The sequence below is a fragment of the Podarcis filfolensis genome (assembly GCF_964270895.1).
Source record: "Podarcis filfolensis genome assembly, chromosome: 3".
Taxonomy (NCBI): Eukaryota; Metazoa; Chordata; class Lepidosauria; order Squamata; family Lacertidae; genus Podarcis; species Podarcis filfolensis.
This window is the reverse complement of record NC_139606.1, coordinates 70,172,629-70,185,425: the sequence shown is the minus strand read 5'-3', so window position 1 is coordinate 70,185,425 and position 12,797 is coordinate 70,172,629. Positions and strand designations below refer to the sequence as shown.

Genomic DNA, 12,797 nt, shown 5'->3' with positions numbered 1-12,797 from the left:
TAGTTTCCAAAGAGAAAATTGAAACAAAGGAACAGTTTCCTGAAAATCTTTTAGCAGCGTGAAGAACCGATTCCCACCACCCCCCCGTTCCTCCCAGAACCTACCTCCAACTGCTGATCGCTCTTTATCAATGCCATTCGGGCCCTTTGCAAGGAGCCGTGCATTAACTTGTGCAGTCTTAAAATGAGCTTTCGCAACCCCATTTGTTTCAGTGCTTTATCTACAAACGGTCTATAAATAGAGGTCAAACAGTGTCTGCTGCACCCCGTCTCACCGCTGCACTCCGTAACAGCCCAGCAGGTTGAGTCGTCCTCAGATTCAAGCCTGTCAAGCTTTCTTGACAAATGGTCCTGTGCCTGAAAGTCAAAATTTGGCTTATTGGCAAAATTATTCTGGATGGCTTGTCTGAGTTCCTCCACACTCTCCTGAGAGATTTGTTCTTCATCTTCACTTTCTTCTGTGCACGCCCCCGAGGTTCCCCTATCGTCCTCCTCCTCCTCATCCTCTGGATCGTTGTCCCTGAATGGACGAGGAGAAGGGATTTCAAACACTGGCCAGCCAATGTCAGAGAGATCCTTGATGCCCAAAACAGTTCCCATAATCCTCAGTTTCTGGTTTAAGTCTTTTGTAATGTTCAACCAGAGACAGAGCGCCTGCACCCTGTCCTGAAAATCCCTCGCAGCATACTTTTCGTAGTCACTTTGAAGGGCCTTCAGAGATGGATAAAGTGCTTCTACGTATTCTAGCAGCTCCATTATCCGCTTTACCTGTTCAAATGAGACCCGCTGGCGATAGAGATGCTCATGGTAGCTAGAGTAGCCCATAGCATTAGCTCCATGAGCTGCTTTACACTGTCCTCCTGATGTACCATTAAGACTAGCGCCACTGCCTAGACAGGAGAGGTTCCCATAGTTCACTTTGAAAGTAAGGATTTCAACAATAATATCTGGGATGGCTTGGCGGGCTGTGTACAGATAGAAGTCTTGGTCGTTAATAGTCCGCCCCGCGTGCCAAGCTTGCAGTTCAAGCCAAATTAGTTCATTGGATCGGTTTAACTCAACAGCGGAAGTGCTCTCCTGCCCTTTCTGCTCTTTGTCCTTTTTCTTGGAAACTGAGGTAAGCTTTAACAAAAGCCGCAGGGTTTCAAAGAACTTTAAGCGGTCCGCTGGGTAATCAGTACGAGAAGTCTGGCGTGTAGTTTTGGCTATAGGCACAGGTACAGATACGAGAGGCTTCGCATTGCTGCAGCCAAGGCTGAGGTAAGGCTTATTGAGATCAACATCTGGAATTGACTTTTTTGGCAAGGACCCACCAACCGTGTCCAACATGAATGAGCACTGGACATTTTTCTTGTGATCCCTCTCAGTTGTCCTCAGGGTGGCTCGGATCTTTTTCCCCTGCTTATAGCTGTGCTCTTCAGTGTTCTCAATGGTTTTGGCGTTGTCTTTGTTGGACAGCTGGCTTGGCGAGCTCATCTTCTCTGAAAATTATAAGATAAAAATTTTTTGCACCAAAAGTAAAAAGTTCACTTTTTAAAAAACGCACTCATGCCCTGTTTTCTTTACTCCATTTGTATAATATTCCAGTTCTGTGATGTACTAAACACACATGACACATACTCTCAAAACTTCATATTCTGTTCATATTCATTAGACACCCTTACAATTATTTAAACAGTTCAGAACTCAATGTAACACAAGTGGTTTTAAAATACTGTACCCCATATGTTTTCAAGTTCATTGTCATAAGCAATGTATTAAATCAGTGGCTATCCAACTGGTCTTTAACAACAGCCAGAGGTAAAGTGGCAGAATGTTATTTGTGGCTACAGGTATGGCAACAGCACAGTCATATCCCATGTAATTAAACACTGGTGCCTCAGGGGCTGCATTAAGAAGTTCTCACGGGCTGCATTTGCAAAACTCTGATTTATTAAGTTCCAGTTACCATACAACCACTTCTTCCCATACAGCTTTGACAGCTAAAGATATGAAGAAAACTCTTGTCATGATTGTCAAGGTGCTTCATCTAGGTATCACAAATTATTTCTGGGGTTTCTTTGTTCCCAGGGCTCTTTCTAGGGGCTCAATTTAAACCACAACCAACTCACATATTCATACTTTCCTGAACAGTCATGACAGATTTAATAGTAATAACTGACAACCACAGAAAAAAATTCTGGAGCACATTTCACTCCCTGAAATCAAGGCAATGCTGAGTCACTTTGCAACTAAAGGCAGACATAATGATACTGTGGAGCTTTTAAAGTAATAGGTTTAGCTCTGAAACCATGCTAATGGAAACATTCTGTTGTACTAATTGTAATTATGAGAATTGACTTCTCATTATAATTATCTCTTTTGCTGCACATGGCAGCTGGAATGAGTGACTAAGAAGCAATTCTGGGAGCACAAGTCTAATGGAAGGGAGAAGGAGGATTTTTGCTCTCTCCCCCTACCCCCCCCATCCAACCCTGCCCTAACAAGTTTCAAAAAAGAAAATGTTGCATAGAGAATGAGAGTTGTTTTTAGCAACCATTTTTGCACACTTATGCAATAGGGGGATATAATTGTAATAGATCCATTGCCCTCTCACAGAAACTACCAGGCTCTGAGGGTTGGAGAAAACTGCTGTAGCAGTTTGCTCCATCTTTGAGTTCTATACTACTGGTATTGGGGAGGGGAGGTAAAGGTATAATGCTCTCGGGGGCGGGTGGAGGTTTCAGTGCAGTATATGTTCCCATCTCTACCACTTTTTTTCTACTTTACAGCATCATGAATCTTCTGTACTTCAGGCATTGCTGGGGAAACTTCTGTGCTGCTCTTGCCATGAATCACAAATTACTTACTATACATGTTGTACCTGAACCACTAACCGCTTTAACAGAGGGTGGTGAACTCTCTCTTCCTGTTACATAAAATAAAAAGGAACTAAGTGATATATGTTCAACCTAGTTGGAGAGCAGGTTCAGCATAGTGGCTAAGAGAATGAGCTACAAATCAGAAGTCCAAGTTCAAATCTTGACCTATTATGGGCTTGCCAGGTGGTCGTAGAAAGCCACTCTTTTCAGCCTCAGATCCCATTTATCTATATGGGGATAAAAAAAAATTGACCTACTCTAATCTGTTGTGTTAGGACTGTGGAGTATTCTAAACATCCTGCAGCACTTTATAAATGTTTACAATTAGTATGATGACAATGAAACAGCAGCATAAACTAAATGGACTTCCTATATTCACAGAATGCAGCTATTTTACACAAAAAACGCTAACTAGCATGCTGTACTGTTTGCGAGCTACATTAGTATGAGCGGTAATGTGAGATTTGGGCAGAATCATTAATATCATCAGCACAGCACAGAAAAATAAATACCTGTCAATACTAATGTTGTGCATACTGATGCACGCAATGGCATCTGATAACCTTCCTGTATGATTTCTTGGAGAAAGCACCTGCATTATTACTACAAAACTCTGTAGAAAAAATGATTTATCTAATCCTCAGGGGAGCAGTGAGACACATTTGTCCCACTGAATATACAGGAGACTGTATTCAAGGCTCCTCTCTTAGCCACTATCAGAGTTATTAATAGGGGAGGAGTCACAGCATAGTAGTTAGCAATCCATGTTTTTCCCACTTAAATCCTTCTGGAAGGAGGTGATGGGTTTCTATGCCCACACAGCACTGGAGAGGCACTGCCAGTCAGAGTAGACAATATTGGGCTAGACTGGCCAACTTTGAGCCCTCTAGCTGTTTTGGGCTACAACTTCTATCATTTCCAGCGTACCACACACATACCTCTTAAAAAGCGGCCGGTAGGTCTCCCAACGCTATTTTTCAGATGCTTCGTTGACGAGCGCTTATTCTGCCGTGGTGTGCTAGGAGGAGAGTTTCCATAGGAAGTTTCAGCATTTTCTTCATCAGACAAGTCCTCAGGATCAGATTCGGAGATCCTGCCAGAGACATCTTCAGACTTACTGTCTTGCCTAAGTAGCAAAAGGAATTAAGATATAGAGGTCTGTTTAGAAAAGGCAACCCATTAGTGTATCTCCACCCTATCATTGTGAACTTTCTGTACTCTTGCCACTCCCATGTGACATACAGCAGCTCTCCCAACAATGCAGCTCCCCACCCCCACCCCAGTTTTTGGTCTGAAGTTGGAAAAGGCAAAAAGAAAAAAAAAGAAAAAAGAAAAATCCTCCACCACTTACCAGCAAACAAAAAGCTAGAAGTTGTGATATTCCTCAAATAGCATGGTAAGGTACCATGTATACTCTTGTGCCCATAAAATAATAAAGGTCACAGATTTCTGAAGCACAGGACAAACACAAAAGGATTAGAATTGCATTCTGGAGGCGGTTGGAGGATGGATGGCGGCTAACAGATTGAGGTTGAATCCTGACAAGACAGAAGTACTGTTTTGGGGGGACAGGGGGTGGGCGGGGGTGGGGGACTCCCTGGTCCTGAATGGGGTAATTGTGCCCCTGAAGGACCAGGTGTGCAGCCTGGGAGTCATTTTGGACTCACAGCTGTCCATGAAGGCGCAGGTTAATTCTGTGTCCAGGGCGGCTGTCTACCAGCTCCATCTGGTACGCAGCCTGAGACTCTACCTGCCTGCGGACTGTCTTGCCAGAGTGGTGCATGCTCTAGTTATCTCCCGCTTGGACTACTGCAATGCGCTCTACATGGGGCTACCTTTGAAGGTGACCTGGAAACTGCAATTAATCCAGAATGCGGCAGCTAGACTGGTGACTGGGAGTGGCCACCGGGACCACATAACACCGGTCCTGAGAGATCTGCATTGGCTCCCAGCACGTTTCCAAGCACAATTCAAAGTGTTGGTGCTGACCTTTAAAGCCCGAAACGGCTTCGGTCCTGTATACCTGAAGGACCGTCTCCACCCCCATCGTTCAGCCTGGACACTGAGATCCAGCGTCGAGGGCCTTCTGGCGGTTCCCTCATTGCAAGAAGTGAGGCTACAGGGAACAAGACAGAGGGCCTTCTTGGTAGTGGCACCCGCCCTGTGGAATGCCCTCCCTTCAGATGTGAAGGAAATAAGCAGCTATCTTCTCTTTAAAAGACATCTGAAGGGAGCACTGTTTAGGGAAGTTTTTAATATTTAATGCTGTATTGTTTTTAACACTTGATTGGAAGCCCCCCAGAATGGCTGGGGAAACTCAGCCAGATGAGCGGGGTATACATAATATATTTTTTATTATTATTATTATTATTATTATTATTATTACATGCTTAGGAATGAAGGTAAGCACATCTCTCTGCATGTGAATGTCATGTGCTCCCAAATCATTCTTGGGACACCAATTTCCATGCACATACACACTCACATGCCCCTTGCTTGGCTGGCAAGGTAACAGGGTAACAGATACTCCGTTATATCTAGTCTCACACACCAGGTATTTTGAGGGTCAGAAGCTACCCCATCTGATTAGCTAATGCAGTGTTTCCCAACCGGGGGCCCCAAAGATATTCCAAGGGGGCCCCAGGTGAAAACCAAGTAGGCTAGGGGGCCACAGAAGGAAGTGAGAAGTGAATTTTAAAAGTGATTTTTTAAAAATCCTGATGGCTGGCTATCTGCTTGGCCAACCACAAGCGGGTAAGGGGGTGGCCCACCAGGGACGAACACTCCTTTTTGCCATGTGTGTTTTCTTGGAGCAGTATTGGTTTGTTTCTGGTGGGAGAGGGTGGTCGCTGAGGCTCCCGTTTTGACCTGTAGAGCCCCCGATCCAGAACCTTCAGGTGACCTGGAGTGGGGCTGAGTGAGCCAGAGATGCTCGTTGCTGCCGCCAGTGCTGTGCCTGGTGGCAGCCTGGGCCTGACTCTGCAAGGCGGGTGCAATTCACCCCAGCACCTAGCAGATCCGGGTCTTCGGATGTTGCAGAGTGGGTGCAGGGCCGGCCTGCCTGCATTGTTGGCCCGGCTCTGCAAGGCGCAGGATGAAATCCACCCCAGCGCCTAGCTGAGCAGGGTCGTCTGATGCTACTGTCTACTCTGAGTTCAGTGGGCCTTACTCCCAGGTAAGGGGGGGGGCTATAGTATTTTATCTAGGCAGCCAGGGCTCCTCCGGATCACAAATCTTTTTGCACCAGGTCAGTGAGGACCACTTGCTTTTAAAAATTCTCCCACATATACAGAACTCCCTGTGCACCTTTTGGACTTTATCTATAGGTTTCCCCCTCCATCTCAAATAACTGGGGTCAAATAAGTGTTGTTTACTTTTTATAATACATGGAAGATGGCTCTCCCTTGGGGGATCTTGACTCTCCTTCCTTGGAGGTTTCAAAGCAGAGGTTGGATGGCCATCTGTCATGGATGAGTTTAGCTGAGTTTCCTACGTTGCAGGGGGTTGCACCAGAAAGATGACCCTTAGGGTCCCTTTTCAGATCTATGATTCTATGTTTTCTGCTTCAACAATATTTTATTATGTTCCTATCATCCTACTCAACTGTATTTTGCATAAATTATAATAATTATAAATAAAAGATGTTCTATTTACAAACAAAACATTTAAATAACTATCTGTCTACTGGTAGGAGGGGGGCTGGGCATAGCTAGGATTTTTGTTAGGGGGGCAGAACCTCATATTTGTATTGACTTTTACTTTGGGGGGGGGGCAGCTGCCCACTGCCCCTCCCCCGGCTACCATAAGTCTGGGGTGGGGGCACAGGAACGAAACAAGGTCGGAAGGGGACCACAGCCAGAAATAGGTTGGAAAAACACTGAGCTAATGAGATAGAACTGCTACTATGGAGAACAGTCACCCAGAGGCAGAACACTCACTTTCGATGCAGGAAGTCATAGTTCCTGCTCCCTGCATCTCCAGAAAAGGCAACACATGGAAGCAGGCTTGGAAGAAATGTCTACCTGAGAAACCAAAGAGCTGCTGCATATCAACATAAATAATACTGAGCTCAACTGACCAACAATCTGAGTCATTATAAGGCAGCTTTTTATGTGCTGCCCCCTCCCGCCTTTCTTTGTGTACTAGAGTGGGAAGTACAACTTTTGAAATCTCACTGAGATGTAGATGGGAAACTAGGAGCAATACTTCAGAAGGACTAGAAACTTTGGGAGGATAGACATCAAAATCAGCCTTCTGGTTTACGAAACTTGTATGCACCTAGTTGTGAAAGCGATGGCAAACTAATCCACCGATGCCATTAAACCTTCCAGGAACTTTCTTAAATGCTAATGATAGCTTTCTTTCACTTACATGCAACAAGCAACAAAGGTCAGTAAATCAAAGAGCACTGCTCTATTTGATCCTGGGACAAAGCTTTCAGACATGACTTCTCCAAACCACAAATAACTCCAGCTATAAGGCAGACAGATACCACCTCAAGATCTGGCTCACAAAGTTTCTGTGTGTCAAAATTTTGTTTTACTATTTTAAAAAATCACTTTGAAGCAGACAAGGGCAGCATGCGATGATTAGGGAGCACAAGAATGTTTGGAAAGATGCTTTATTATGATAACAGTCTAGAAATCTGGGCTGCAATGTTGTTAACTGGGGCTAGATGTTTTGAATTATGCCAGTTGCTTTGTAACTACACTGGATTCCAGTCATTTTCCAGACCCAGCTCAGAGTGTTGGCTTTGACCTTAAAAAACCTCAGCAGTTTTCAGCCAGGTTACATGAAAGGTCCCTTCCTCTCACAGGTTCCTACACACAACTTGAGGTCATTGTCAGAGGCCACCATCAAGCGAGAGCTGGCCTTTCAAAACTGATTTTGGCTTTTTGAAGTTTTAAGACCTGTCTGTGCTTTAATTTTATTGCTTTATCTGTGCTGTGGTTTCTTTTATGTTGTAGTCGCATTTTTACTGCATTTTAACCCATTTAAATTATGCAGCCCGGAGAACTTTGGTAATGAGGTAGCATAGCATTACTATAAATAAATAAAATAAATCATACTTCACTGTGAGGCAACAGACGTTTGCTAAACCACATGCTTAACCAACTTGTTCCGATCTACAGTCTCTAACAATTTGCCTGAAATCACTTATATTTTTCATGTTCACTTCCGCAGACTTAAAACCTCACCCACAACCAAACTAAATTGCAGTCCCGTTTATAGACTTGAATTGATTATGCTTTTACCAGAGTCAGCTCTGCCTACATTTGAGATTCAAATTCATGATAGAACACTATCTAGAATTCATATTATTGTCAACTTGCTATGCATTAAGTTTCACTTTTGTCATGTTTCGTTTGATTTAGCACTCTCAAGAGAATAGCTTAGAACTGAGTCACTTCCTAGCCTCATTATGTATTTAACCCAAAGGAAAGAATTTGGTTGCATGGTATTATTATTATTATTATTTATTAAGCTTAATTGTGCCTCTCATACCTTGGTGTTCTGATAGCTTTCTCAATACCCTGGCAGGATTCAAGATACAGTGGTACCTCAGGTTACAGACGCTTCAGGTTATAGACTCCACTAACCCAGAAACAGTACCTCGGGTTAAGAACTTTGCTTCAGGATGAGAACAGAAATTGGGCGGTGGCGGCGCAGCAGCAGCAGGAGGCCCCATGAGCTAAAGTGGTGCTTCAGGTTAAGAACAGTTTCGGGTTAAGAACGGATCTTCGGAACGAATTAAGTTCTTAACCCGAGGTACCAGTGTACTCATGTTCATTTTAAAATACCTGGTTCTTCTTCTTTTTAAACTCTAGATAGCTAATTGTCGATTCATTTTTGGCCCAGCTTTTAACATTTATTTATTATTTAGAAGAATAATATATATATTATTTATAAACTGCTCAGGAAAAGAATCATTGCAGAGTTACTTAACTAAGCTTCAACATGCATTTATATGTATTTATTCCTTTTTGAATATCAGTTTATGAAAATTAAGCACCCCAATATCTTCTCTCCAGGGACAAATGGGTGGGGTATAGTAGTAGTAGTAGTAGTAGTAGTAGTAGTAGTAATAGTATTTATGAATAAAAAGTAAAAGGATTTACACTACTTGTTGTAACTGGCAAATTACAATCTATGCATCTTCTTGTAACCTCATGCTACCTTCAGTAGTTTCCCCGATAACAAAATCAACACAAGACAATGGGGAAGCTACAGTAATAGCTGCATTAAGAATGACATATTTCTATGACAACACACTGTTCCTACTGTCACTGCAGGCTAGCAGATTAGCTGCAGCAATTTCATCAAGGACAGCAGAAGCTGATATTTAGATGGAGTAGCCCTGTTCCCCTACTGCACCTGTTTGTGGCTGTGAGATGAGAGAACCCACGAGCTACAGCCCCAGAGCTGCTAGTGCCACAGCTGAAGCAAAAGATATAAGAGTTACTGAACTGTGCAGCATCAGAGCTAATCCTGTGATAACAGAAGTTAAAACAAGCTTTCACTGCTGAGACAAAGTGCTACAAGAATATGCCAACTTCTCAATTTACAGCTGCAGCAAGTGCTAAAGGAAAAATAAAAGACTGGGTGTACTTGAGTTCAAATTTTGGGTAGGTGCAGAATTTTCCAAGAGACAAGAAATATGAATTCTATATAAAAAGGACAATATGGCAACTGAGCCTTTCTCTACAGATCTTAAAGACATCTATGGCATCTTAAAGACAAAATAAAGGTGTAACTCCCCCCCCCCCCGAAGATAGATAACTAGATGTCAGAGGCATAATTTGAAGAAGTGGGGGGGGGGGAGAGAATCCTTAGACTTGTGCTTTTGTTTACGAGGAGAAATACATGCAAAAAATGTTATATTTTATAATACCATCTGGGTTATATTACAGTGCATCCTACTAAGGGAGTAAGGCAATCTTAACCCCTAATTTGCTCAGCTGAAGGGAGTGGAGATGTCCAACCACCTGGCTGCACTGAGCTCCACTGGGTTCTGTTGGCAGGAGGCCTCCACTGCTACAGAGGTCCACAATGCATCCGCGAAAAGCATGGGTAGGCAGAGCTTGGCAGAAAACCCCAAAAACGAGGCATTTTGGGGAGTAGAGCTAGGTCAGTCAAGATCTGCTGGATCCTGAGTTGGTCTATGTAATGATGATGGGCATGGAGCTAGCACAGTGAAAAACATCTTTTTCATGGCCATGGCCCTCATTACCCTTCACTCGGGTTGGGGCAAGCAGAAGGGTTACACTACGTGGGGCTACCTTTGAAGGTGACCTGGAAACTAGAACTAATCCAGAATGCAGCAGCTAAACTGGTGACCACATAACACCGGTCCTGAAAGACCTACATTGGCTCCTGGAACATTTCCAAGCACAATTCAAAGTGCTGGTGCTGACCTCTAAAGCCCTAAACGGCCTCGGTCCAGTATACCTGAAGGAGCATCTCCACTGTCGTTCTGCCCGGACACTGAGGTCCAGCTCCGAGGGCCTTCTAGCGGTTCCCTCACTGCGAGAAGCCAAGTTACAGGGAACCAGGCAGAGGGCTTTCTTGGTAGCGGCACCTGCCCAGTGGAACGCCCTTCCATCAGATGTCAAGGAAATAAACAGCTATCTGACTTTTAGAAGACATTTGAAGGCATCCCTGTTTAGGGAAGTTTTTAGTGTTTGATGTTTTATTGTGTTTTTAATATTCTGTTGGGAGTCGGCCAGAGTGGCTGGGGAAACCGAACCAGATGGGCAGAGTATAAATAATAAATTATTATTATTATCATTATTACTACAGATACAGTGGTTCATCTGTCACTCCATTCAGTCTGCTCCTAGTTATCTTTGGTAAAGCTAACCTTACTCTGTAATGTTTCCAATTAAAAAGAGTATTCTAGATCAAGAAAAGCCAGAGCTGAAATGTTTGGAGAGTATTTAGATCAGCATTAACGGTTTATCAGATTTTATGAGGTAATTAATTTAGTACGAAAATCTTAAGAAGTTATTGTAATATCACCAACACGTAATTGATAATCTCTGCAAAATACCACTGCTGACATTTAAAATATCACTCAGTCTAAGCCAAGAGAATTGGATCAAAGAGCAAGTGCTTATTTTATGTCTGAGAAAAAATGAACTGACTTGTAATGTCACCATCTGTCAGGCTAATGAAGGAAGTATAATCCTCTCCTCTGTCATGATGAAGTCAACTCAGAAGAGATAAGAATGTTTATTTGTGTGAAATATATTTACAACTTAGAAAATAAAGGTGACCGTTCTAAAGGAACTAGAGTACAAAATGAGAATTAGCAAATTTATTTCATTTCAGATTCTGGCTGTTCCCCATAGCAGATTCCAAAAAGAGGAATCAGGTGATTACCAAAGTTAAGGACCAAAATGGTAAGACTGACTCCCTACTATTGCATAATTCTGATTCTTAAGCATAACAACTGTGAAAACTTGAAAATAGTTCCTATGTATAGCACCATGTAGCTAGTCTCTTCCTCTCCCATAGCCTTCTTTAAAGAATCATTTATAGGATGAGCAGAGTCAGTGATGGAGATGTGAATGCCCAAATGGGAGATATTTTGAGGAAATTTTTGCTTAAACGATACAACCAACTCAACAAGTGTTGGATGCTCAAATGGGAGATATTTTGAGGAAATTATTGCTTAAACGTTACAACCAACTCAACAACACTTGTTTAAATACGTCAGAAACAAGAGCTTTCCGTAAGCAACTGAACTGTTAGATGATAAATGCAATTCAAGAAAGACAGAAAAATTGCAGAGAAAGTGAAATAATTATTTGCATCCCACTTCACTGCAAAGGAATAGGAAAGATACCCATGATTGAGCAGATGTTATCAGTCAAACAGATGTGAAGTTCTAGGGCTCATCAACAAATTAAGTATTATATCACCATATCTAGACAGTAGCTATTAAAGATTAAAGAACTAACATGTGAAATTGTTGGTCAAATGGAACTACTTATTTTAAGCATTTATATTGCACCATCAAGGCCAGGTACGTACAACACAAACCAACCAATATAAAAACATATAGAATCAAGTCATCAAAACAAGCAGAGGCTGCTAAAATAATAAGCTAGGACACTTAAAATGCCTAGGTAAGCAGAGAAAACCAAAATGTTGCCTATGTCAGCACCTGCCTTGCCTATAAAGGGGAGGATACTGCATAAGTAAAGCAGCACCATGTTTTGAAACCCTCAAAACTGACAGATGGAAAAAGGATATTAGATATACTGGGAGTACAGTAGTCATTAATGACCTGCAGCAGAAGTAAAGCCAGTAAAAATATATACTTTCTCCCGGGGGGGGGGGGGGGAGTTGGAGGAAAAAGAAATTTGCTCTAGTTTGTGACATGAGCAGAATTTGTAAAATATTTAAGTACTTAGCAGCCTTCTGTGGTTCTGAGATCACCAGCTAGTCAAATAAAACCCTTTAGCATTTCTGGCAGCTCTTCATGTTCTCACAACAGAAGAATGTAATCAGAACTCTTGGTTCTCTGTAACTGGCAAGATCAGAAACTGAAAAATATATTTGTTTCTCCATATTCGAGTATCAAACTTTAGTACGACATACAAAAGATTTAATATTCTGAGACAACCTAACTTGAAATTGATGGAAAAACTAATAAGGGCTTTTAAAATTCTATCTAAAAGAAAAACCAAGAGACGTGCATCCATATCACCATCCCCAATTTTTATACCATTAATCTTACAGGGTGCATGAACAATGATTGACCAACTACCATATTTTTCTGTGTATAAGACTAGGTCCCCCCCTAAAAAATAATGTCAAAAACTAGGGGGGTGTCTTATACACGGATATATCTCCCCCTTTTCTTAAATCTGAGTCCCCCCAAATAGGGGGGCATCTTATAGACAGAAAAATACGGTAATTTATAACTGCA

At 42.4% G+C, this 12,797-nt stretch overlaps 1 protein-coding gene across 9 annotated transcripts in view; it reads right to left on the bottom strand.

The window, feature by feature from the left end:
* The window catches only part of MAP3K4 (mitogen-activated protein kinase kinase kinase 4), a 73,805-nt gene that overhangs the window by 32,611 nt on the left and 28,397 nt on the right, over nucleotides 1-12,797 (bottom strand). For all 9 annotated transcript variants that reach the window (XM_083605840.1, XM_083605836.1, XM_083605839.1 and 6 more), the window contains exons 2-3: nucleotides 3,799-3,986; nucleotides 105-1,480 (exon numbers count right to left, since the gene is read on the bottom strand). In XM_083605840.1, coding sequence (XP_083461966.1) covers nucleotides 105-1,475 — 1,371 coding nt within the window. In that variant the 5' untranslated portion in view covers nucleotides 1,476-1,480; nucleotides 3,799-3,986. The remainder of the gene's footprint in view (nucleotides 1-104; nucleotides 1,481-3,798; nucleotides 3,987-12,797) is intronic.